This window comes from Trematomus bernacchii, unplaced genomic scaffold (genome assembly GCF_902827165.1).
Source record: "Trematomus bernacchii unplaced genomic scaffold, fTreBer1.1, whole genome shotgun sequence".
Lineage (NCBI taxonomy): Eukaryota > Metazoa > Chordata > Actinopteri > Perciformes > Nototheniidae > Trematomus > Trematomus bernacchii.
This window is the reverse complement of record NW_022987370.1, coordinates 897501-924968: the sequence shown is the minus strand read 5'-3', so window position 1 is coordinate 924968 and position 27468 is coordinate 897501. Positions and strand designations below refer to the sequence as shown.

Here is a 27468-nt window from a genome sequence, read left to right as displayed (position 1 = left end):
CAGTACATATACAAAGAATAGACACTGAACATGTATTGCATGTGCCAGGTGTGATTCATGTGGGGGGATGGGCACATAAGAGCGGGACATGTGTCATATTGTTGTGTGTGTGTGTGTGTGTGTGTGTGTGTGTGTGTGTGTGTGTGTGTGTGTGTGTGTGTGTGTGTGTGTGTGTGTGTGTGTGTGTGTGTGTGTGTGTGTTTTATCTGATCCTGGATGGTTACTAATTCCTTTTCTTTATGGCGGTCATGTGACCGGGAACACCATGGGTGTTACAAAGTTGACTAAATCATCCAAAACTCAATGAAAGTGGTGATCAGCAATTGTATATGTTCAAAGGTCTACTGTGAAGGATATCATAAAGCCTTAATGCAATCGAATGTAAAACAAAAAAGTTATGATTGATGAAAGTAGTAAATCGGTCAGATTTGACCCGAAGACAACATGAGGATTAAATAGTTCATTACACATTTATTTAGTTCTTTATAACCCTCTTTCAGTAACCCTTACCTTTCAGATTTGTAAGGAATGCATTTAGAGATCCAAGTGTTCAATAACAGCTAGTCACATAAAGTGCCAAATGGCCCAAATGTTGCCTATATCTTACACTGAAATATGTAAGTCAATGACGGTACACAAAAGTTCAATGCCATCACAAACTATTGCAGATTTACACATTCCTTTTAACACCAAGGGGATCTTAAAGATGGTCTAGATAGAATAATGTCATTACAAATACAGTAGTCACTTTATTTCATCACTCGTACCCTACAAAAACAAGTCTTCAAAAAGCACCCAAACAACTTAGAAATGTGACAAGAAGAAAAGTTCTCACAACCCTTTTATAGACGGTGTTTCCAGAGGAATTTCACTTCCTAATTTGCATAGTTGATGCAGTGTGATATACCTTGTGGGTTTCATCAAAAAACACCCAAACCAGATAACAATCACAGCTACGCCCTAAAAGCATCCCCTGCTTTATCGTCTATATGTAACCAAAATTCACAAAATGAACATTATCCTGTACTGAAGAAGACTTGAAATGAGAGATAGCGACCATAAACTCGAAAAATGCTCACTGAGGTAATAAATCAAGTGAGAAGTACGGTCATTTTCTCGTAGACTTCTATACAATCTGATTTATTCTAACCACCTGCTGGCCATTACAGAGGGTGGGGGCCGCAACACTGAACGCCCTGTCACCAACAGTTCGGAGGCGGGGGATGGAGAGCAGGCCCGTGTCTGAGGACCGCAGACTCCGAGAAGGGGTGTAGGGATGGAGGAGGTCCGATAAGTACTGGGGGGCGAGGGTATGCATAAAATATGCTGGTTTTGAGCACTTAGATATTTATTTCACGTTTCAGACCCGGAGTTTCCTGCTTAATAAGCCTATAGTTCAGCAAGCTAACATGCTAACACAAAAGATGCGAAATAGACGTGTAAAAGGTATCATGTTTACTTTAGTAACAAACTAAGTTTAGCTACTCAGTCTGTCATAATTGAGCACCTAAGAAAATGTATAACTACGGATACTGCAAGGGAGATTCTGCAAGTATTTGTTCACAAACCAAAAATATATTATGACAATTTGTCCAACAGTTGTCAAGACAGTTCACTCAAAACCACAACATATGGCAAACAGGGGTTGCCAAAATCACTGTCAATAAAATACAATTAAAGTTTCCAGGCAAGACCTCAATGTGGAAAGATGTTCAATCTAAATATCTCTTCTGTTAAAAACTGAGCAAAGTTGTGGATAAAGTTGTCGTATCATTTGGTAAAATCCCTCTTAAAGTGTACAGGTTAAATACTCCTGTTTCTCATGAACAAATATCTACTTTCCCATACTGCTCTTACTTCATGGCATTGTGAAAACAGAAGTTAATCAACCCTGAAGGGTGTGTGTGTGTGTGTGTGTGTGTGTGTGTGTGTGTGTGTGTGTGTGTGTGTGTGCGTGTGTGTGTGTGTGTGTGTGTGTGTGTGTGTGTGTGTGTGTGTGTGTGTGTGTGTGTGTGTGTGTGTGTGTGTGAAAGTGGGTCTCTGGGCGTTATTTTGAGGAAGCTGTGGTCAGATGTGAACGGGGTGGAGAAACTGAAAAACTGAGAAACTGATATTAAGAAAGAGACGAGAGAAAGAGATTAGTCCAGACTGGATGAGACGCGGCTCTGCAGGTAAACAACTATACTTTTAGATATTGGACATCAAGGTATTAACATTGTAAACATGCGGTGCTTGAGTATATGGGTATAGCAGTTTGAGTTTTTTCAAAGGACTACATTTTAGATGAGTTGTAGTTCAGTGTAGTTATTTGTAGCTAGCATGTTAGCCAGTGTATACAATCAAGTAGTAGAAACAAACCAGCTACTTTATTCTTATAATTTAAAATAATACTGTAACTTTTGAGAGAGAGGAAATAACACATCTCTTCTACTTACAAATTAAAAGCTGAATTCTTAAATACTTAACACACTAGCAATGCTGCGAGCCTTTCTTGGTCTGGTACGCTAATATTATTTAATGACCTCTGTTGCATTGCTATTGTTAGCATCTATGCTATTACATGGCTGTATACACTAACATAATTGACTCATGTCCAATTGAATTACAGTTATAATACCTGTGGTTTTACTGTATTATCAGGCTGTTATAAATCACAGTTTCTACTTATCCCTATGATGAATGCAATATAATGTGTACATAACCCAGAGGGATAAGACATCCTAAAAGTCAACATTGGCTTGTTTGAACTTATATTTGTTATGTAACTTACGTACCTAACTTATACCAAGTCTTTTTGTTGCTTAAACATATCAAACCTTGCTTAAATGTACGCAATATTTGATCTTTTCCTATACCTTAGTAGAGGTTTTGTTGCCTTAAAAAGTAACTCTTAGTGTGATACATGGCTTTCTAAATTAAAACACCCATACGTACTGAACCCATACCAAGTATGTTGTTGCTTGAACATATCCAAGTATTTTAATGTACTTATTCAAACCTAGACCATGTAGTTCTGTTGTCTTAACGAAGTAACTTTTCGTTACATCATAGGAACCATTGAAGAATACGTTGATAAACGCTTTTTTAAATCAAGCAGGTTGTTTTTATCTGATCAACAATGTCCTCTCAATGTCCTCCTCTTGCAAAACTGTATTTGAGAAGTGGATAAAGGCGTGTCCTGTTCCTCTTTTCATCACAAACACTCTGTGTCCTCTCACTTTCAACATGTTTCTTTCACAGGGTTTTTAATGCTCTTATTCTTCAAGCAAGATGATGAAATGTCCAGCTGCCATTGATGCTCCTGCAACTCCCGAGTATGCTAACGGAACCTATGCTAACGGTGAAGCTAATCAGGAGAGAAACTGTACAAAAAGACCGACAAATGTCCCAAATAACACCCCGGGGCCCAGAAATCGCCCTCTCTCCATCTCCTTCCCTCGTTCTCATCAGAGACGATATTCTGCCGACTTCAGCAGGTGTTCCACCTCCCCCGTTATCACTGTGAAGAAGAACTTAAAGGAGCCGGACCCCCCTCAGCATGTTGTATCCCTCCTCACACCCCAATCAGTGCCCCGTAATCCATCCAAACGCTACTCCTGCCCCACATTTGCTGTTTTTAGCGTCAAAACTCGCCCTTTTGCATCTTCTTCCTCATCCTCTTCCCCCCCCTCCTCCAACTCTTCCTCCTGCTCCTCTCCTCCACCTGCTGTCCAGACTTCAGTCATCACTGGTCATGATCCATTAGGTTGGAAACTGCGTCCTAAATCGAGCTCCAGCTCCACCTCCCCTCGTGCTAACAGGCTATCTCTGCAAATCCCACTTCCTGTCATTCATCGTGAAATCCCTGCATCAAACTCTCCATTAAATCCAGATCCATCTACTAAAACCAGACCTGCTCTGCAACCGAAACCAACCCAGAGACGCCACTCCGATTCCTCCGCCTTCCTCAAGAAATCTCATCCCTTTGTGACCCTGGAGGAGCTTCGCAACGTTCATCTTCACCCGGTTCTCGCTCGGGATGAGTCTGACGATGTGTTCAGTGATGGAGGTGAGGAAGAGGAGGTGAAGGCAACAGGCAAAGAACCTCCACCTGTCCCAGAAAAAACTGTCATGGCGAGACAGATAGCACAGCTGATGGCTCGTTCACACCAACGTAAAGAAATCATTTACAGCAGAGTCATGAAGACCAAACGAGAGAATTCACACGAGACTGAGGACACGAGCAGAATGATTGCCCAAAAAACTGGTAAGTACTCGTGAAAATGTACTTTGAATTATAGATGAACACCTAAGAAAACGACAAACTGTATCTTACCTTTAACAATGATCTGTTTAGAGAGGTCTTTCAGCATTTTAGCACAACGTTACAACTGACATCAAAAAGCCCTTTATTCGTGTTACAGTGAGGACACTTTAATTGGTGCAGCCTGAATGCTCGACTGGTAAGCACTCAATACAATTGTTATGGATAATAATGGATAATAATGATGATAATGGGAAAACACAGAAACAAGAACTACACAATATAGTGTACCTCTTTCAAAAAACAGTAAAACAGGTATTCTAGCAATTTAGCATTGCATCAGAAATCCTTAATTTGTCCAACTGTCATTTATCATGTACTTTGTTAAGGCAAAGATGCAGCAGAGAAAAGTAAAGAAGTAGACTAACATTAGATACAAGAGGCAAGGATACTGTATGTTAATTAAAAACTAATAAGTATAGTATGGTCTGTGGCGCAGTGGGTTGTGCGTAGGTGTTCGGATCAGGGGGGTCACAGGTTCAAACCCCACTGCAGTCAGCATGTCGTTGTGTCCCTGAGACACTTCACCCCAAATTGCTCCTGAGGGGATTGTCCACAGTATTGAGTATGTAAGTCGCTTTGGATAAAAGCATCTAACAAGTGACATGTAATGTATATAAGTAACAGCATTATAAAAGTAGTGAAGTACCAGCTAGTAACATTTACAAAGTATATATTGGAAATAGGATAAAAGACATTTGTAAGAGACAGAATTGAAACTGAAAAAGGTCTCAACTGTTGCAACAAAGAGCTGGAATATCATGAGTTTAAGTCCTGAGATTAGATCAGGCTCCAAAAGAACAGGAAACTACACTTCCCATAATGCAACACTACGCAATGTAATATGATACGACTGCAGTAGTACCATCAGAATACTGTTCTCTTTACACAAACAGTAGATAATGTTTGTCACAAAACTGTCTTTAAAGGTCACAGAAGATGCTATTTTAGATCCATGGAGTTCCTTTAACTCTGATTAGCTTCTGATTGATTGATTTTACCCTCAGCTGAGAGTGAAGGCGTTACACATTCAGTCGATATTGAAATAACTTGCTGTGTTTCAGGAGGACTGCGAGATGATATACCAGCTGCTCTGGGGTCAGATCCACGCCCCGATTCCCTGGATAAAGAGACTACTAACTGTCAGAAACATGTGTAAACATTACAGTAATCAGAGTACTTCCTGGTTTATTTGCCATATTTAATATATATGTGCCAAATGAATACATTTCTTCAGTCTGTCTTGAGCTATAAATGTCATTCTTTGTGATTTCTTATTGATGATTAACCTGTTAACAGATGACCAAAGCTCTACAAAGACAGGAGCCATGTGAGGGTTGATGTTTTCTGTATAAAGTTTGAGAAGAATTAATTCATTCATTCATTCATTCATTCGTCTTTTGCTCGGTTTATCAGCAATTCTCATGGTCTGATGTTATGATCACGCACGCACGTACGCACGCACGCACGCATGCACGCACGCACGCACGCACGCACGCACGCACGCTAAAAAAAGCCTAATATTAAGGATTTATGTATTTTAATTGCATATTAAATGTCCATCCATTTGGATCACATAGTTCTGACATAAAACGACTAATAATCCTGTGTTTTGATGACACAATAACCAGGTTTATATATTTAAAAAAGTCTGTTTGTGAGTCAATAATGAAACGCATGTTGAAATAAAAACATATTAAATACTAAACTAATATTTCAATGGTTTCAAAGGAGCTCTGGTTTTTCTAATCATTAAAGAGATACTTGAGTGAGTTCTTTTTGATTATCAAGGCCGGGTAGAGATAACATTATAATCTCTTTTTCATTATTATGCTGAGGTTTTTATTTGTAATTTGAGCATGAAAAGTAATCACCGGCATGAGGATGATATGAGTTAAAAAAAGAAAAGGTCTCAACTCGAGGTCCACTTTTTCAGATCTTTAAACTGAATCTGGCACCAAGACAGGATGCAAATTCAACTTTATTAAACTTTGCCTGTAGTTTCATAATAACATTTTAAAATATGACATCCCCAGTGAAATATCTGGTCATATTTCAGCAGGATATATGGAATATAAATCTATAAGAGTGTAAGTTATATATGAAGATAAATACAGGAGTTTGGAAGAATCTGGGTTCAGTCCTCTGAGACGCTGCTGTGTCGACTAGAGGCAACGCTGCACGCACGCACGCACGCACGCACGCACGCACGCACGCACGCACGCACGCACGCACGCACGCACGCACGCACGCACGCACGCACGCACGCACGCACGCACGCACGCACGCACGCACACAGAAACCCCACGTCCACACACACACACACACACACACACACACACACACACACACACACACACACACACACACACACACACACACACACACACACACACACACACACACACACACACACACACACACACACACACACACACACACTATACTGTAGCACACCGTCTGCATACAGATCTAAAACTTCTGCTGCACATTTCCTCATAAGTTCACTTTTTATATTTGGTAAACTCCTCACATTGCAAAACTACAAACTTGCACCTGCCTAAAAAAGGTGGTGAAGGTGGAGCTTCCACATCAATCAATCACATTATATATACATAAAATAAGGTTACATAACTTAAATGGGGGGTGATAAACACAGGGATTTTAGCCTCTGCAGACCATTTACATGCACACAAACCCATATAACCCACTACAGGAAAGGGAACACCCCAAAAAGTACAATAGGGCCGGTTTAAATATGTTCCCAACCCTTTCTACACAGTGGGTTTGTTGTAGGAATCAGGAAAGAACACGTTGGTTTGGTACAACACACAACAGCAGAGTATTTGAAGACGTCTTAGTGGTTTTTATTTGGATCCGCCTGAGCTTAAAGGACATGTTCCCACCCGGGGAAATAGAGTGAGCTGCGGGATCAAACGCTGGAGTGAATAAGCTCTCTCTACGACTGATTAATAAGTAAAGCTTGAAGGGTGAATCCTCAGGAGGATACATGAGACGCAGATGAAAAGGCAGAAGAAGAGAAGAAGAAAAATAGATATTTTCCTCATCAGAGCGAGTGTGTGTGTGTGTGTGTGTGTGTGTGTGTGTGTGTGTGTGTGTGTGTGTGTGTGTGTGTGTGTGTGTGTGTGTGTGTGTGTGTGTGTGTGTGTCAGGTTGTGTGACAAGCTTCTGTGGAGTGTGTTCTTTTTGCATTGAAGTGTATTAAAGTGTCCAAATAAGTGCAATGCATGTTTGTGATTTTGCATATTCACGTGTTACAGGTCCCACTTAAAGCATGCTACATTTAGCTCCAGATCATTATATCAGACTTCAGTTACATAAACATCCCTCCAGAGAAACATCTGAAGCCCTCAGGCTAGAAACCGTACACATGTTGGCTGCTCAAAGGGGCCTTATTATGCTTTCCTGTATGTGTCCAATAGAGAGCCGAAGTCCCTCCCTTTCCGGTGGACCTCCTATTGAAGTCAATGGCGAGAGAGAAATTATCTTTCGATCCCGTTTGAATTGTGCCACGAATTACACATATGATGTTTGTCAATTTAAAAGATCATTTTGCAAGTCAAGAAAAAAAAAAGTTTGTCGTAAAACTGTGAAGTAACACTTAGTTTTGTGTAAAACCGCTCAATGAACTACATCTCTGGTCTCGCACAACACACGTCACCACCACCAAGATGGCCGTCACGTTAGCACATTCACCTCTTTCTTTCAGAAACGTATTAAACCAGGTGAAAATCATTACACGTCTGGGCATGTTGAGAGCTGCTATTATTACACAAAAGGGGAGTTAGTCTGTTCCGTATGAGCCAGCATGCGGGACCGGCTGTACAAGGTTTCGGTGAGTGTTAAACGAGTTCTTATGACATCACTTACGTGACTGGATTTGTGGTCCTTCTAGTTGCATAGTCTTATATTTCAACAGTTTTACGACTAACAGTGACTTTCTGGACTTGGAAATTCTTTTTTTAAATTGACAAACATCATATGTGTAATTCATGGCACAATTCAAACGGGATCAAAAAATTATTTCTGTCTCGCCATTGACTTCAATACATATTTGTTCCGCATGTTGAGAGCTGCTATTACACCAAAGGGGAGTTAGTCTGTTCCGTAAGAGCCAGCATGCGGGACCGGCTGTACAAGGTTTCGGTGAGTGTTAAACGAGTGTAATGTGGAACGTTAATGTCAGCTAGCTAACATTAGCTAACAAGGTACACTCCCGTGTTTTGTTTTAGCAACTAGTTTTCTCGTTAAGAACTGCGTGATCGCTGTGTATGCTATGGATAACATTAGTGTTGGCAAGGACAAGGTACATTTCTTGCATAACGAGAGGTTTGCATTACATTTTTAAGACCAGTGTTTGTTAGAAATTAAAATCAATGTTTAATAGCATAATTCAGTCTAAAACATATCGGCAGTTTAAAAGCTGTTTTATTGTGAAAAAACCCGGAAGTTCTCAGGAAATCTCAATGCCAAGCTTTTATTCTGAAAATCCTTCATATCCGGTTAGCAGTTAGCATGTGGCTAAATAATAATACGTTTTCTGAATGTGTTACATAACAAAACCTACGGACTTTAACACTACATCTATAGACGTCGAGATATTATTACTGCTGAATATTAAATGAAGGTACAGTTGATCGTAAAGTGTTTTCACATACGTGAGTAGCTATGACGTCAGAGGGAGTTACCGTAAATGAGAACTGTGCCGTAGAGGTGTTTTTTAGGACTTCTAAACTAACTATTACAGCTGTTTATAAGGTATTAAATAGAAAGTCATGACAGAGATAAGGAGGAGAAAAGGCTTAAGGAAGTAGGCAGGGAATACAGAATGTCAAAATCATCTGTTCTCTCGCGATATCGAACATTGAAAGATGAGAAGGGCGGTCCCACTATCTACACAGCGGGAGAGAACGAGAAGAGGAAAATCGAATCGAAAAGGACAGCCCGGTCTCTTTTCTTCGCTGCAGCTCCCTGAAGACATCACCGGCTTTGTCTCTTCCTTACCCTTTGTTTGTTTCACTACCACGCTGCTTAAATTAAAGTACCCAATTTGAACCCTTTCAGAGACTCATTTGTCTCTTAATCTTTAAACTTCTTCCTGGACGCGAGAGAATCAGCACACATCAATATGTTGCAGGAGCAGCATGTGGTAAATGCAACAGATAACATACATCTCCGCTGCTCATATTTGCACATAATTGTCCTCTCTGCAGTGTGTTCTCTCCTCTCTAAACATGGTGGCCGTGTGCCAGCTAACACGGCCACGTAGAGTACACATTGATTTGTACTCTACTTGTTGTGGGAATCTTGTGAACAACAAAGCCTCCCTGTGGTCAGGAGGCTTTCAGTGATTTCATGATTTAATGATTTTTTCTCTGTGGCCTCTCATCCCCTGCGTGCAGGTCAATAGCAATACAATCCCCCAGAGTGTGTGCGTGTGTGTGTGTGTGTTTGTGTGTGTGTGTCGAGGCGTGTTTTTATGTGTGTGTTCTGCATGCAAGTAAGTGCAAATCTCCAACTGAGAAGTGAGTTTAACCAACATGCTGCAGCAGCCCTGATATAATGGTGTAGAGGCTCCTGAGACATTAAACATATATATATATACATGCATGCATTAATACACAGAATAGTTTTACAGATGAATAATGCAAGCAATAAGGAATAAAACACTTTATTCTTTTGGAAATGAGAGTTGGAATTGGAAACGCTGATGATTATCTCTCTTTATTTTAAACTTAATTTGAATCTGACCATGAGGAGAGAGACAATCAAGAACCAATCAGAGATGTTATAAATTATGGAGAATGTCATGAAGGAAACAGAGAGACTACGGAGAGTGCTGAGGCAAACCAAATGGATGCTACAGGTTCATGCTCCACCTTTACCTCACCTCTCATAGCTCAATCTGAGAGTCCGCAGAAGATAGATATGAAGTCATATAGAGCTATCAGGGGGTCAGCTCTGTATGTGGTCATGTGACAGACGGTGTGTGTGTAGAGAGCAGAGAGAAACGAAGAGACAGTGAGGGATGGAAACACTCAGTGAGTCCATCCCTTCATCTGACTGCAGCCTTCACTCTGAGGAGCTGCTGGTAATGGGTTCACACTGAGAGACTGCAGGAGGCTTTAATACATGCATACTGAGAAGTGTGTGTGTAGAACATGTGTGTGTTCAGCTCAAAAGTAAAATCTAAAAACACGTTCATACACCTACACGTCTGATCTGATTTATTTAGATTTTTTTTTGCAGCTTCTACATTAGCTTTCTGAGTATTTAGAGAATACACAAAAGTGACTCGTTTTGTATTTATTTTGACATTTACTTTAAAGGTCCCATGTCATGCTTTTCCGGTTATTACCCGTCCCCTTGTGTGTTATGAAGGTTTGTATGCATGTAAACAGTCTGCAGAGTCACACACCCTCAAAGTACACCCTGTAGCGAGTAAAACTCTAACACAGACACACTCAATCTTTTTCTCAGCTGCAGCTCCGCCGATTTCTCCTCCCTGAGACGGCGGGACGCGGCGAGGCTGTGAGTCGATGTGTGAGCACACACACACACTCCCAGCATGACAGCGTGTGTGTGTGTGTGTGTGTGTGTGTGTGTGTGTGTGTGTGTGTGTGTGTTTGGGCTGGGTTTCGCTGTGTCTCGCTGTCTCGCACGGCCACTGGGCTCACAGGAGGGGGGGGGCAGGAGCTCCAACAAGCCGTTTAGGACAGAGAGTGAATACACATACTATACAGAGATGCTGTATGAGAAACCAATATGAGTTTGGAACATTGCACAATATAAATCTATTCTAGTAGACCTCAACAATGGAATTATGATCAGTAGAAATGGCCATGACATGGGACCTTTAACATAAACCTAAAAACACTAGGGTTAAATGCAGGGTTTGCTTTATTTGAAATCTCTACTATCATAATGTCTACTTTGAAGACACACTTTTGTATCTGAAATTACGTCAGATATTTGACTAAATTCATTGCATGTCCGAGGACTATTTAAAAACGTTATCCTATCAGTTAACCAGTTTGCTGTGAAACTTAAGTAGTGGAGTAAGTTAAAGTATATTTACCTTTACGGGTATAAAGGTAGCATTACATTGAAATACCAAGTAAATGACAAGTATCCCTAAAACAGTGATTAGGTAGAGAAGTTGTGTGATGTGTGGAGAGTTGATTATATCACAACTGCACAACATGTTTGGCTTCTGGAAAGGTGTGTAACGCTTCACACACTGATGATATGTGCTGGTGGGTGGAGAACAGCACAACAGGCAGTACATCTTGAAACCAGAACTTCCGTGCTCTGCTGATTGTTACTCTGCTGCAGCACCTGATAAGACGTTCAATAAATCAATCAGGTGAAACCAAGCATCACAGAACACAATTTACCTAAAGAAAAAGTGTGTGTGCACCTTCCATAATCTACGGATGAGTGTCTCAGATCCTGCAGTCGGGTTGTTAGTAGAATTGATTACCATTAACAAGCTCTAATTGCTTTTACATGTTTGTGTGTGTGTGTGTGTGTGTGTGTGTGTGTGTGTGTGTGTGTGTGTGTGTGTGTGTGTGTGTGTGTGTCTCACAGGTTTAACTGTACTGAACAGGTGTGCTCTGTCACCTCTCCGAAGGGATTACAGCCCAGACTGTCACACACACACACACACACACACACACACACACACACACACACACACACACACACACACACACACACACACACACACACACACACACACACACACACACACACACACACACGCACACTAGCCTTCCACTGAGTTTGCATCTGCTCTGGAGCCATTTGTCTTTGCCTATACGTTTTTTTTCTACGCAAACATTCTCATACATTTGCTTTTTAATGGAGCAAGGTGGATTATTAGATTATTATTAAATGTAGGAAATGATTCCCAAAGATTCTCCGATTGATTAGCCACGAAACAATGACAAGACGATATTCAGTTAATCAAAATGTCAACGTTCAAGATGAAAAATAACACAATTATAGCAGGTTTTCCCAGATTTGAGCAGTGGAGATTTATTCTTTTAACATATAGAAGACTCCTTATTTCAACCTCACAAATAAGCTGAAAACTCAATATCGACGGTGAAAGAATATCATTATCCAGGGCATCTCTTATTAATCCTACATGTAATAAAGAAACATGATGAAATGTACATTGGAGGAGAAAATGTCAGGATAAGGAAGATTAATTTTCCGAGCCGGGAATTTGATGAAACGTGAAGAGAAACACAGAGAGTGCTGCTGCTTCATGATTCAAAATTAGGTTAAAAATCGATCAGCAAACCAAGTACGTGCTGCAGGTGCTCCATCGATATTTCGCCTCTCATAGCTCAATCCTCAGGTCCAGTTTTCAGATTTCACAATTCAAATCCTCCACAGTCTATCGGTAGTGCTGTTATCTTACTGCTCCAGCAAAACTGTAGTTTGCAGGATGACTAAAACGTAGAGACTCACGATTTCTTTGTGCCATTTTTGTCGCTGCATACAGCCAAATAGCAAGATCACATCACTAGATAACAAGGTGGACTGCATCTACAGTATGTAAAAAAAAAACATTTCTAAAAGGTTGAACATTTAAATAATAGGTCAAGGGAAAACATTCGATTCAATCTCAATACTTGTCGTAATACAACGCTTTTAATCCCTTCATATTTTAACATTAGTAGCTAAATATGTAGAGTTTAAAATGATGGGAGGCTAAAAAGTCCTTCTTAGGGTTGCTCATAAATATTAAAGAGGACATCTACTGTTCATTTTCAGGTTCATATCAGTATGTAGTGTCTCTACTTTAAAGAGTCCTCTCCTGCTGATGTTCAGGTGTATATCAGTATGTAGTGTCTCTACTTTAAAGAGTCCTCTCCTGCTGATGTTCAGGTGTATATCAGTATGTAGTGTCTCTACTTTAAAGAGTCCTCTCCTTCTGATGTTCAGGTGTATATCAGTATGTAGTGTCTCTACTTTAAAGAGTCCTCTCCTTCTGATGTTCAGGTGTATATCAGTATGTAGTGTCTCTACTTTAAAGAGTCCTCTCCTGCTGATGTTCAGGTGTATATCAGTATGTAGTGTCTCTACTTTAAAGAGTCCTCTCCTGCTGATGTTCAGGTGTATATCAGTATGTAGTGTCTCTACATTAAAGAGTCCTCTCCTGCTGATGTTCAGGTGTATATCAGTATGTAGTGTCTCTACATTAAAGAGTCCTCTCCTGCTGATGTTCAGGTGTATATCAGTATGTAGTGTCTCTACATTAAAGAGTCCTCTCCTGCTGATGTTCAGGTGTATATCAGTATTTAGTGTCTCTACTTTAAAGAGTCCTCTCCTGCTGATGTTCAGGTGTATATCAGTATGTAGTGTCTCTACATTAAAGAGTCCTCTCCTGCTGATGTTCAGGTGTATATCAGTATGTAGTGTCTCTACTTTAAAGAGTCCTCTCCTGCTGATGTTCAGGTGTATATCAGTATGTAGTGTCTCTACTTTAAAGAGTCCTCTCCTGCTGATGTTCAGGTGTATATCAGTATGTAGTGTCTCTACTTTAAAGAGTCCTTTCCTGCTAATGTTCAGGTGTATATCAGTATGTAGTGTCTCTACTTTAAAGAGTCCTCTCCTGCTGATGTTCAGGTGTATATCAGTATGTAGTGTCTCTACTTTAAAGAGTCCTCTCCTGCTGATGTTCAGGTGTATATCAGTATGTAGTGTCTCTACTTTAAAGAGTCCTTTCCTGCTGATGTTCAGGTGTATATCAGTATGTAGTGTCTCTACTTTAAAGAGTCCTCTCCTGCTGATGTTCAGGTGTATATCAGTATGTAGTGTCTCTACTTTAAAGAGTCCTCTCCTGCTGATGTTCAGGTCTATATCAGTATGTAGTGTCTCTACTTTAAAGAGTCCTCTCCTGCTGATGTTCAGGTGTATATCAGTATGTTGTGTCTCTACTTTAAAGAGTCCTCTCCTGCTGATGTTCAGGTGTATATCAGTATGTAGTGTCTCTACTTTAAAGAGTCCTCTCCTGCTGATGTTCAGGTGTATATCAGTATGTAGTGTCTCTACTTTAAAGAGTCCTCTCCTGCTGATGTTCAGGTGTATATCAGTATGTAGTGTCTCTACTTTAAAGAGTCCTCTCCTGCTGATGTTCAGGTGTATATCAGTATGTTGTGTCTCTACTTTAAAGAGTCCTCTCCTGCTGATGTTCAGGTGTATATCAGTATGTAGTGTCTCTACTTTAAAGAGTCCTCTCCTGCTGATGTTCAGGTGTATATCAGTATGTAGTGTCTCTACTTTAAAGAGTCCTCTCCTGCTGATGTTCAGGTGTATATCAGTATGTAGTGTCTCTACTTTAAAGAGTCCTCTCCTGCTGATGTTCAGGTGTATATCAGTATGTAGTGTCTCTACTGTGACATGTCTCCATGCTTTAATGTTCAAAAAGCTCTTTATTTTTCTCATACTGTCTGTGCTGCAGCACCTCTTTTCACCCTCTGTCTGAAACCAGAGACCAGTCTGCTCTGATTGGTTAGCTGGCCGGCTCTGTTGTGATTGGTCAACCGCTTAGAGAGGTCCCACCCCCCGCATCACCTACAATGTGTTGCAGCGCGAGCCAATAGAAGCGCGAGTGTTACGTCACTATGTTCAAGAAGTAAACAAAGTAGTCTAATGGTCCAATTAGCCTTTGCAGACCATTTACATGCACTAAAACCTATATATAAATGCACAATAGGGCCCCTTTAAATGTCATAGTGGTACTGAAAGTAGCGAGTCAATAAGCTAATAACATTTGAACTTGGTGGTAATAGAGAAAAGTTCATCACACACAGTTCTTATTTAATCCAAGGCTTTAAACATTAAAAGCATAATGAGGGCAGCCAGCTGTTTGTAAAGAGGCTAAACTGTGAATGTCTCTGTAGGGATCATTAACACACACACACACACACACACACACACACACACACACACACACACACACACACACACACACACACACACACACACACACACACACACACACACACATATACACATACACACACACACACACATTCAGGTCACACACTATAAAACCACACACATACACACACATACCATGTATACATCACTTCAGGGGACATTACATTGTATTGACTTACATGCATTTCCTGGAGACTTATCCTAACCTTAACAATAACCAACACATGCCTAACCCTAACCAAGTCTTCACCCTAAAATTAATGATTCCCCTTATGGGGACCTCCATTTTGTCCCCATAAGGGAAGCCAGTCCCCACACGTGACTGTGTAAACAGATGTAGGTCCCCACAAGGATAGTAATGCTAGGCCACACACACACACACACACACACACACACACACACACACACACACACACACACACACACACACACACACACACACACACAGCGTCTCCCAAAGTAAGTGCATCCAAGCTGACAGATGGAGACACACACTTTTATAATGGCCATATTCTGCTCTTAACTCTGTTGTGATTGAATCAAAGCAGAGACTGTACCTGGAGATGGTCGATACATTACAGCAGGACTTTAGTTCAGAGGAGAGACACACTGTGAGAACAAAGACGGCTCCATTTGGGGGGGAGAGTGACCTCTTATCCAATCATGTGTTGCCACTGTGGTCATTGGGACTCACTCAACTCATCATTTACCATCAGCTCTGCAAGGTCCACTTTGATATTCTGCGGCATATTCAGAGGGAAAGAGAGCACTATTTCAACTAATGCTTTGTTCAGCTAAAGGGAGCGTGTTCCACTACCAAAGGTGTCATTTCGTCTGGGGACATAAACCCACTACTTATACAAATGGCAGATTTTGTCCCGAACACTTTTTTGCTAATTAGCATGCACCAAGAAACGAAATAATGATGCTTTGAGAAAAGATTTGTTTGTTTGTTGTTTTTGTGCACACTAAGACAGCAAACAATTTGAATAGAGGAGAAATAACTGTTATTTGTCTTAAACATAAACCAAAACAGGAAAGACACGTAACTTTGTGACTCTTAAATGACGAAAAAAATGCACCAATAAGTACTTTTAACACATGTAAGTTCTCCATACTCACTGATGCAATTGATGCTTGTACCAAAGATACCTAATATATATCCTTATTATAACCCAAACCATAATCAAACCATGATTTCCTAAACCTAAACAAGTAGTTTTGTATCAATTCACCAAGTTATCCACCTGTTGTAATGCAATTAATAGTAATTGGTCTTCATTAACTGACTAATATTTCATTGTAATCGAACAACATAACTGCTAATTATTACAGAAAACACTTTTTGGGGGTTGAAACTTGACGAAAAAGCAGTTATTTCAGGTCAGAGAGGGGGAAAAGTGTCCGTCAGACTGTAAGAGAGTGTGTTTGTTCTTACCCGGATGTTGTCGAAGGATGCTTTGTTGGTAACGTCATAGAGAAGAAGCAGAGCTGAGGAGAGAGAGGAAGAAAACATTTTTTTAAATGGATACGACGATTTTGTAATTTGCTTCAGAATCACAGATCAGTTCGTCCACAAAAAAGTGGGAAGAGAGAGTGTAAATAACACGAGGAGAGTAGAACAGAATGGAAAACGTGACGGGAACGTGGTTGGAGGTCGTGATGAATCATAACATGACGATCAGCCAGTGTCACATGGATGTGTCAGCCAAACAAAATGACTCAATCATTCCAGCATCTTCTGATCTGACGGCGCGAAGATGGACGCAAAGATGACGTTGTCTAAGTTCTGCAGAGGTCGTAGTCAAGCATCTGAAAGCATCCTGTCTCCTTCCAGCTGTCAGCATCCATTTCTTCTAACTTTTACTGTAACCTGCCCCAAAAACTACTGATTGTACCTTGTGGTGTTTGGTCCATTGCTGTTTAAAAGCTGGATTTGGATCCTGATGCACATCCACGACTAATTGACATCATAAGACTTACATATCATGTGTCTTTAGACGCAGAATTACAATCCATTTTCTGTCCCAACAAAACCATTCCTTGCTGAGAACTGGGCCACAAAGCAGCAAAGGGTGCATGTTAATGAGTTGAATCAGTCTTGAGCTCATTATGTCCCGCAATTTGACCTTTAAAGAGACAAACAAATGGCACCACATGAATACAACATCCATCCAAGCATTCATTTGTGTGAGATTTGTTTCAGTAATTAGTTCAACAAGAACTTTTGGATCCAACCCAAGAGAAAAACTGCTGCAAAGTGCTGAGCTCCACTGTTTACCACAGAATTAATGATGCACCTGAATCCTGATCACCTCCAACTGCACCTCTGCTGTCAGGCCGGATGCAATCAGCTCAGGTATTTCAGAGCAGGAGGTGGAGGGCGTGCATTATAACGCTCGATCAGACGGAAAAGTCATTACACCTACGAGGGAAATCGGCTCAAATGTTCTCATCTGGATCCACTTTCACTTGCAATAATTAGCCTCAGCTTATTACCTCCTACTGCTGCATGTAATGCTTCCAGCCAGCTTCTGCTTTACATAAATCCTCATTGTTCCACACCCCCTGAATACATACACCGCCTTTTCCCCGTCCCTTCAGCCATGGCTACTTGCTCAATATCTTTTGGATTAAGCCCCTTTATTTGTTTATTCCAGCCAGACAAGTGCGTGAAGGGTGTTTAATGAGTTGTAATCACCGTGAGCACTGTCGGACTGGGAAAACACTGAGAAAATGTGGAGATTTAGAGAAAAAAAGAGACAGAAGGAGAGAGAGATGACCTGCTCCTCCAGTTAATTACCTCTCATGTGTTTATCAGCCACCAGGAGTTGCTTTTTCACCCTCTGCTAATCCAATTACACTCCGGCAACTCTGACGTAAAGAGTTGGGAACGTGGTTGGAGGTCGAGATGAATCATAACATGACGATCAGCCAGTGTCACATGGATGTGTCAGACAAACAAAATGACTCAATCATTCCAGCATCTTCTGATCTGACGGTGCAAAGATGGACGCAAAGGTGACGTGGTTTTAGTTCTGCAGAGGTCGTAGTCAAGCATCTGAAAGCATCCTGTCTCCTTCCAGCTGTCAGCATCCATTTCTTCTAACTTTTACTGTAACCTGCTCCCAAAACGACTGATTGTACCTTGTGGTGTTTGGTCAATTGCTGTTTAAAAGCTGCACTTTCTCACAGGACGTAAAGAGTTTCCTACAGGCAGATACAATGTGGTTACAAAACAGGATATACAAGAAGACACTAGGGCTGCAGGATTTGGAATAAACAACTAATTGCGATTTTGACATTTTAATGACATCGCATTGCTATTTTCTATTTATTTTATTCTAGTGCATAAGCGCTAACCGTGCATGCAGCCTGTTGCAGTTTCTCCTGCTAGACTTGTACTATTTTCAACTTGTACCTTTCTTATTTGATCTTACTGCTTGCTTTTCTGTTAATAAATTATATTAGTAAGCTATTAAGCTGTGCCCTCTCTAAGCTTTCTTGTAGAGAGAGATTTAGTTTTAGTTTTCTTGCCATTAAGTCACCGTAGCTGCCTTGTAGCTACCAGGTAATCGCACTAAAGCTGGCTAGCATGGTGGTTGGAACAATGGCTATTCCCACGGAAATCTCGAGAAGGAAACAGGTAACATGTCTTTACCATGAGCCTGAGTCTTCATCATGTCTTCATCATGTCTTGTGTATTGTTTTTTGGATATTGCACTAGTCCAAACTGTGATTTTGACAACATTTTGAATTTTATTTTGCAGCCCTAGAAGACAGAAATATGTCTCAAAGATGGAGGAAGTCACTTTAAAGGGCAGAGGAAGAGACAGATAAATAAAAGGTGGTGACAGTGAGTAAAATAAAGAGACAGAAAGGTGGGTAAGATTAACCGAGGCAGACATATTGATGGATCCACCTATAACCTCGGCAGGAAACTGTGAGACGATAAGAAGACACATATGCTAATTAGATAGCCTGATGGAGAATATAAAGTGCTTCCTCTTTGTAATAATGGCTTTCCTTAGAAGTTGAAGATGCAAATTGCGCTGATGGTTATTCAGCTATTACACAGGCTAAAAGGTTTTTTATGAAATGCATCTTACTGCATCATCTGCTAACTGAAAGAGACACTGAAACAAAGGAGAAACACTTTAATACACTGTCCTGACAATAGAATATGTGTTTTCCAGAGGACGCAACACATTGTGATCGAGCAGCAATAATGTCTGTTCTCTGAGGCAGAAGCAAAGGGCAGGGTATTATTAAGAATGAACTAAAGTTCAAACAGATTGAGGTCTGCAGTCTGCTCCGAACGGCTAGACCTGAAGGCCGGACAAAAAGCCTGGCGTGATGAAATATTCATTCAAATAACAGGGTTGCAATCGTTCGTACAAACGGAAAGTAAACAGAAGTCTTTGTGGTCAGAACGACAAAAGAAAGAAGTTTAAAGAGTCATCTCCTGCTGATGTTCAGGTGTATATCAGTATGTAGTGTCTCTACTTTAAAGAGTCCTCTCCTGCTGATGTTCAGGTGTATATCAGTATGTAGTGTCTCTACTTTAAAGAGTCCTCTCCTGCTGATGTTCAGGTGTATATCAGTATTTAGTGCCTCTACTTTAAAGAGTCCTCTCCTGCTGATGTTCAGGTGTATATCAGTATGTAGTGTCTCTACTTTAAAGAGTCCTCTCCTGCTGATGTTCAGGTGTATATCAGTATGTAGTGTCTCTACTTTAAAGAGTCCTCTCCTGCTGATGTTCAGGTGTATATCAGTATTTAGTGCCTCTACTTTAAAGAGTCCTCTCCTGCTGATGTTCAGGTGTATATCAGTATTTAGTGCCTCTACTTTAAAGAGTCCTCTCCTGCTGATGTTCAGGTGTATATCAGTATGTAGTGTCTCTACTTTAAAGAGTCCTCTCCTGCTGATGTTCCGGTGTATATCAGTATGTAGTGTCTCTACTTTAAAGAGTCCTCTCCTGCTGATGTTCAGGTGTATATCAGTATGTAGTGTCTCTACTTTAAAGAGTCCTCTCCTGCTGATGTTCAGGTGTATATCAGTATTTAGTGCCTCTACTTTAAAGAGTCCTCTCCTGCTGATGTTCAGGTGTATATCAGTATTTAGTGCCTCTACTTTAAAGAGTCCTCTCCTGCTGATGTTCAGGTGTATATCAGTATGTAGTGTCTCTACTGTGACATGTCACCATGCATGTTAAACCCTGCCTATATATACTGTATGTCACAAAAGAAGCTCACATGCTTTACTTGAGTATACATTTATTATGTGTTGTAGTGAAGTTGTTAGAGACAGCACGATAAACAGAATGTGTTGCAGGCCTGTGTGTATTTGCATTTGGTTGCTGTGTTCCTGCGTGTTTACATAACTTTATTCAGGGGGAGGAGAGCAGTGAAGGTCAGCAGTGATTATTTAAACAGATTAATATCTAAGCGATGATGGATGGCTGCGCTCTTTATGGATCACTTCACGCCACAAAGCTCCATCGCTTCCTGCAGGAACTTTGATAGGTGTGTTGTTGTGATGGAGGGCTGCATTTGGCTCATGCGGGGGGGGGTTCATATGTTATGTTTTTAAGAATGTGGAGCAGAAAACACAATAATGTACGTTTCTGAAATCCCTTTTAACCCCCTGAAGTTCTCCTACAAGATATCCAAGTAAAGATCCAAGGTACAGATATAAGTGGCTTCATTAATCAAAATCAAAAGCTAATTTCGATCGAACTCAAAAGTGCTTCTTCTGCCATTTGTTATATCATATAAGTTCCCTACCACCACCAAAATGAAGTTGGATTTTAAAGGTGACTTTTACACATCAACTAACAAGAATATGACATTTTCCTCTAGGGACATTTGGCTGACAATTTCAAATGAGTTTGATGCCTATATAATCAAGCGCTCATTTTAATGGATTTTCGAAAAGATGTCTCATATGACCAAAATAAAGTTTAGGTTTTAAAGGTGACTTTTACAGATCAACTAACATGCATATTTAAAATGCTGCTAGAATATTTAAATCAACTTGTTAATGTCAGAAAAGTGCAAACAGTCCCTCTAGTGCTCCGCTCCTGCTTTGAAAATTAAAAGCACACCTATGATTGCACCACAGCACATCTACTAATGAGAAGCCAGCGTGTGGTCTCTGTGTGTGTGTGTGTGAGAGAGAGAGAGAGAGAGAGAGAGAGAGAGAGAGAGAGAGAGAGAGAGAGAGAGAGAGAGAGAGAGAGAGAGATATATATATCTAACTGATGGGTATCACTGTATCCCCTGAGGCAACTTGCTGTCCTTGCATTGATGTTCCTGTGTGACAAAATGAGAGTGAGCGTTTGAAATATCCACCAGCGTCGCCCTCCATCCATCCATCAAATCCTTCATTTCTCGGGTGACAGCTCCAGCAGAAGTTGTCATTTCTTCCTCTGCTCATATAGCTAAGCACAACCCATAGGGCTCCATTTAGACAGTGTCCATTTTAGAAAAGAGGTGGATCAATCACAGCGACAAACGATTACTAAACCCCCCTCGGTGTCTCGTGACAGCTGAATCCAGACTGCTCCGAATGAACAGGTAAAAGATGTGGGATATGATGGCTGGATCAATATTTCAAAACGATAAAGTCACACACTGAATAAATAAAAAGGAACTCAATGGAGAGTGTTAGCAGGGAGAGTTATTTGAGCACACACACACACACACACACACACACACACACACACACACACACACACACACACACACACACACACACACACACACACACACACACACACACACACACACACACACACACACACACACACACACACACACACACACACACACACACACACACACACACACACACACACAAAGCCTCTAACATGCCTTTGACTGTGACCTTGCCCATTTCTGTTAATATGCAGCTACTGTAGTAAGGTGTGTGTGTGTGTGTGTGTGTGTGTGTGTGTGTGTGTGTGTGTGTGTGTGTGTGTGTGTGTGTGTGTGTGTGTGTGTGTGTGTGTGTGTGTGTGTGTGTGTGTGTGTGTGTGTGTGTGTGTGTCTAAAGCCAGAGACAGAGAGCTCTTGATGATGGATCGCTGAGCTCATGGCTGTCCTAATGGTGGAGCGATTCCTTCAACAATTTGTTTCCAATTGCCGTTTCTCACTTTATTTTTCCCCTCCATCTTTTTCTTTCCTATCGTTTCCCACCATCCCTCTGCTGCTGCCCGTCCTCCCGCCTCTGATGGGACACAAGCTGCTTCTGATTAAGGCCTCCAGTCACTCATTAGTGATAAAAGTAGAGACCAGAGAAGACAGGATAGAGGGAATAAAACATGATGCAGGCAAGGACGGGATGAGGCAGAGCAGAGCGGCGACATTGTGAGGTAATGACACCGTTTTAAATGCATTAGAAGGTAGTTTCTGTCGGTCCTTTGGTCATTTGTTTGCCATGTTTTTGCATCATTTTTGTAATAGCTCATTTCCTCCATAGAAGTGGCATTCAGGGACATTTCACGCCTTAGTTTGATTAAAAAAATAAAATAAAAGCATTTAACAGAACAAAACAGCTGGTCCAATGTTAAGAGCTAGACTCGGTCCAGATCTAGTTAATCCATTAAAGTTCTGGTTAGAATTTTTTTATAAATTGTTTAGAATTTTACACCAATAACAGAACATTTTGGCAGTTTCAACATTTTATTGCTTTTTTAATTTGATATGAATATTTCTATGAGTATTTTGAATGAAAACTCTTAGATTGTTTAAAGGTCTCATGTCATGGCCATTTCTACTGATCATAATTCCGTTGTTGAGGTCTACTAAAATAGATTTACATTGTGCAATGTTCCAAACTCACATTGGTTTCTCATACAGCATCTCTGTATAGTATGTGTATTCACTCTCTGTCCTAAATGGCTTGTTGGAGCTCCTGCCCCCCCCCCCCTCTCCCTGTGAGCCCACTGTGCTCTGATTGGTCAGCTCGCCCACTCTGTTCTGATGAGTCCACCACCATTACAGCGGAACATCAGTGATTATGTGTTACAATGGCGTTTGTTAGCAACCAGAAAATGACACCAGTAATGACAAACAGATGAGAATGTTGCGTGGGGTCTGGGGGCCGTGTTGGCGGGACGTTGCGCGGCTCGCTGCTGTGAGGAGCGGACAGTGTGAGCTGGGTTACTGGTGTCATTTCCTGGTTGCTGCGTGGGGTCTGCGAGACAGCGAGACATCGCGAAACTCAGCCTGAACTCAGCCTGAGCACCATGGACGCCGGAAGGGGGGGTGCTGAGGGGGCTGCAGCACCCCTATCTGCGAGGCTCCACTAGCCCCCCCCCCCAGCGCGTCAAAGTTTCTCCGCTGAGAGAGTGTGTGTGTGTGAGGAGCTCCACGGATTGGGCCAATGGGTCCATTTGGGTATGGTCACGTCACTATACCCAGCAAGAAAAAAATGGAAAAAGAAAAATCCCCAACGAGGCGTTCTGGGGCAGCATAGACAGGTCTTTTCTGTGTTAGAGTTTTACTCGCTACAGGGTGTACTTTGAGGGTTTGTGACTTTGCAGACCGTTTACATGCAGAGAAAGCTACATAACACACAAGGGGACGGGTAATAACCGGAAAAGCATGACAGGAGACCTTTAAATAGCTTCCTTAAAATGTGACACAATGAGATAAGATAAGATAAAATAAGCCTTTATTGATCCCTGTAGGGAAATTCAGGCGATAAAACAGTAACAGCAATAACTTTGAAACACATAATAACACAGGTAGGAGTTCACACAAGGATAATACAAATATAAAATAAGAAGGCAAGTAACAGTAGGAGAATTACAACAATAGAATAGGATGACCTGTTTAAATATATTCATTTATGACTTATTATAGGTATTACGAATGCATATGTCTACATGCAAGTGAAAGCCATACCTACAGTGCAGGTTGTTACATTTTTAACTGGGGGGTCAATCCTTGGTTATTCAGCTTGATGGCTACTTGCACAAAGGATTGATAATACTTGTTTCCTTAAAGCCATAACCCCTAACTCAACCCTGGAGATGGCAAGGAAGCCATTACGGGGAAATGAAACAGCCAAAGCTCCGAATAACCCTCTTAATCATGCACCACCACTGGGAGCAGTCATATGTAAGGCAGCCATTATACATTCTGTTACTTTGTTTATTTAAATCCATCATGTTGGGTCTTTCACTGCAGTAGAAAAGCAGGAAAGGGTCCTAAAACGAGGGAAATAAGTTTATAGCCCAACATTAACCGCCTTTAGCTTAGCAGTGGTGTCGTGAAGTCATGTGACCGTGCTGTAGTTCTTTTATAGCCCGACATTAGCCACCTTTAGCTTAGCGGTGCTGTCGTGAAGTCATGTGACCGTGGTGTAGTTCCTTTATAGCCCGACATTAGCCACCTTTAGCTTAGCGGTGGTGACGTGAAGTCATGTGACCGTGGTGTAGTTCCTTTATAGCCCGACATTAGCCACCTTTAGCTTAGCGGTGCTGTCGTGAAGTCATGTGACCGTGCTGTAGTTCTTTTATAGCCCGACATTAGCCACCTTTAGCTTAGCGGTGCTGTCGTGAAGTCATGTGACCGTGGTGTAGTTCCTTTATAGCCCGACATTAGCCACCTTTAGCTTAGCGGTGGTGACGTGAAGTCATGTGACCGTGCTGTAGTTCTTTTATAGCCCAACATTAGCCGCCTTTAGCTTAGCGGTGGTGACGTGAAGTCATGTGACGTGCTGTAGTTCCTTTATAGCCCAACATTAGCCGCCTTTAGCTTAGCGGTGGTGATGTGAAGTCATGTGACCGTGCTGTAGTTCCTTTATAGCCCAACATTAGCCGCCTTTAGCTTAGCGGTGGTGATGTGAAGTCATGTGACCGTGCTGTAGTTCCTTAAGCTTCTTAACATTCACATGAAATGATATGTAGTCAAATGTAATGAAATGTACTTTTTAAATGTTGGCTATGAGGGTTGTGCAATAGGTCGCCATTGTCAGTATGTGCGTCTGTGTATTGTGTTTGTTCAAACGGTGTATGACTGATGATATGTGTATGTCTCTTAATGTCCACTATGTTTGTATATGTACATGTATGCACTGCAGGACGGAGTCCAGAACAACTGTCCTTATGGGGACAATAAAGTATATCGTATCGTATCGTATCGTATAGCCCAACATTAGCTTTTTACTTCAATAATCATTAAATGATGTTAACATGTGGAGATTATCCTGTTGAAAAAAACGTGTAAATATCATAAACATGTGTTTTCCACCAAGCTTATATTCTGCAATATTCCAAAATCTTGTAGCTATTTATCGAGAGTCCTTGCAATGCTAACTTCGGGGTTAGCCTGCAACGATACGTCACCACTACATCCATCTATAGGGAAGGACATTAGAATATTTCCAGCTGAAATGTATTATTATTTGAAAATGGGACATCTACAGTATATTCAGAGGAGATCGATCAGACAGCCTTGATGGTAGTGATGGAGCTTTCACAAGTTATTGTTGAGGAATACTATAATTTCTTCATGCCTGCACTTCACATCATTTTCAAAAAGCACGAGTGCATCGAGGGGGTGGATTAAAGTCGCTCACTCTCTTCCATTACCTGAGCTCTCCTGACAACGTAATTCCTCTGTTCTCTGCTGTCTACATTGAGGCTTAATGCCACTTCATTACAGGTTGTGCTCCCATTAAAAGCTCTACAATGGTTTCTCTCTACCCTTTCATTAACCCTGCTCTCATTCTCTTGATGTGTTAATCTGTGCAAGTCGCTTTTAGTCTTTACAGTGCTTCTCGCCTCAGTCATCCTCCAGAGTTTTGACCTTTTATTTGCACATTTGAATCCGTCTGATTGCTTTGATTCCCTGGACCTTTCTTGATTTGATAAACGGAGGTTATCTTGGCTCAAATGTCTCCAGCTTTTCACACCCTTCAATCTCTTAATTTCCTTATACAAGCACTCTGTCTCTCCTTTTTTTCTACCCCGCATTGTTTTTAGAGGATATATTATGCTAATTTTCAACCACAGATGTCAACCTTTTATCTGTCAATTTGATGTTGAGACATTTCACTTGATAGGCCAAAGCAATGAAAGTATTCCTCAGCAATTAGTTAGTGTATATCAAATTTCATGGCAGTCTTCGTTCTCATTAGTTAATCACCAATATCTTCAAAATATATAATCATTTGCCAACTGTGGATGTCTGAGCAAAACAGTTAGTGCCGATCTATCGTTTATCAATTGTTTCACTGGCAAAAATTAGTGTCTGCAGATGCCTTGAGATTAAAAGTGAGGGTATTAACAAAGTCATTAAGCCTGGAGACCATTGACATTCTGTACCAAACTTTATAGCAATCTGTCTGATCGCTGATATTTCACTCTGGACCAAAGTATTGGATCTAACAGACTGACATTTCCATTCCTTTAGCGTTGAAATTCAGCGCAGGTCCTGCCCAGCGACAGCTCAGTAGTCGTCTCAAAGTGATACTGCGCTCCCAAGACAGCTATTGATTCTTTAATTCAGCTTTGGCCCCAATCTCGGCTGTCATTAAACTCCTTAATGCGAGAGAAAGAAGATCCAGGCAATCAGTGCATATTGGCCGATGGAGTCCAGTTTAATCTGCCCGGCCCATCTGGGGGTATTAGGAGCTTTAAAAGGTCCAATTGGGTCCAGAAATACTATTACCATCATTACAAAACACTCTCTGCTATGTAATAATAATAATTATAATAATACATTTCATTTTTATAGCGCTTTTCCTGGTGCTCAAAGACGCTTTACATAAAATAAGAAACAGAAACAGTACAATATTATTATTATTATTATTAATGTTCTATAATAACGTGCAATTACGTCTCTGCCACTACATTTGTTTGCACTACTAAATACTGCTTGTCACTGTACAGTATTTTACATTAATTATGTGACCGGTATGTTTCCTGTAGTTATTTAATTGCTCTGTTCACCGCACTGTTAGTGTACAGTTTTATTATTATGCTGCTGTGTTTATTGTCTTTTTGTAACTCTGGCACAACAATTTCCTTCAGGATAAATAAAGTTCTATCTTATGTTATCTTATCAGAAACTGGCCTCTTCGCCCAGTGTAGTTCACAGTTTGTCATTTTCACAGCACAGAGCCAAACCACCGGGTGCTGAAGAGGCACAATTATGATTTGGGGTTTTTCC

The 27468-nt window shown here is 40.9% G+C and overlaps 2 protein-coding genes across 2 annotated transcripts in view; one reads left to right on the top strand and one right to left on the bottom strand.

Moving 5' to 3' along the window:
• LOC117484559 (ras-related protein Rab-26) overlaps nt 1-27468 on the bottom strand; it is a 92247-nt gene that overhangs the window by 12419 nt on the left and 52360 nt on the right. Inside the window, exon 5 of the mRNA XM_034132987.1 lies at nt 16722-16774. Coding sequence (XP_033988878.1) covers nt 16722-16774 — 53 coding nt within the window. The remainder of the gene's footprint in view (nt 1-16721; nt 16775-27468) is intronic.
• LOC117484549 lies at nt 2086-5695 on the top strand. Its single transcript, XM_034132982.1, has 3 exons — nt 2086-2171; nt 3241-4246; nt 5368-5695. Exons 2-3 carry the CDS (start codon nt 3271-3273, stop codon nt 5460-5462), a joined length of 1071 nt encoding a protein of 356 aa, XP_033988873.1. The 5' UTR covers nt 2086-2171; nt 3241-3270; the 3' UTR covers nt 5463-5695.

What these genes read in the sequence shown, in the direction of transcription:
- LOC117484549 (XM_034132982.1), top strand. Translation starts at nt 3,271, where the DNA reads ATGATGAAATGTCCAGCTGCCATTGATGCTCCTGCAACTCCCGAGTAT. An exon ending in AATGATTGCCCAAAAAACTG is followed by an intron (nt 4,247 to 5,367) that starts GTAAGTACTCGT and finishes GCTGTGTTTCAG; the next exon opens with GAGGACTGCGAGATGATATA.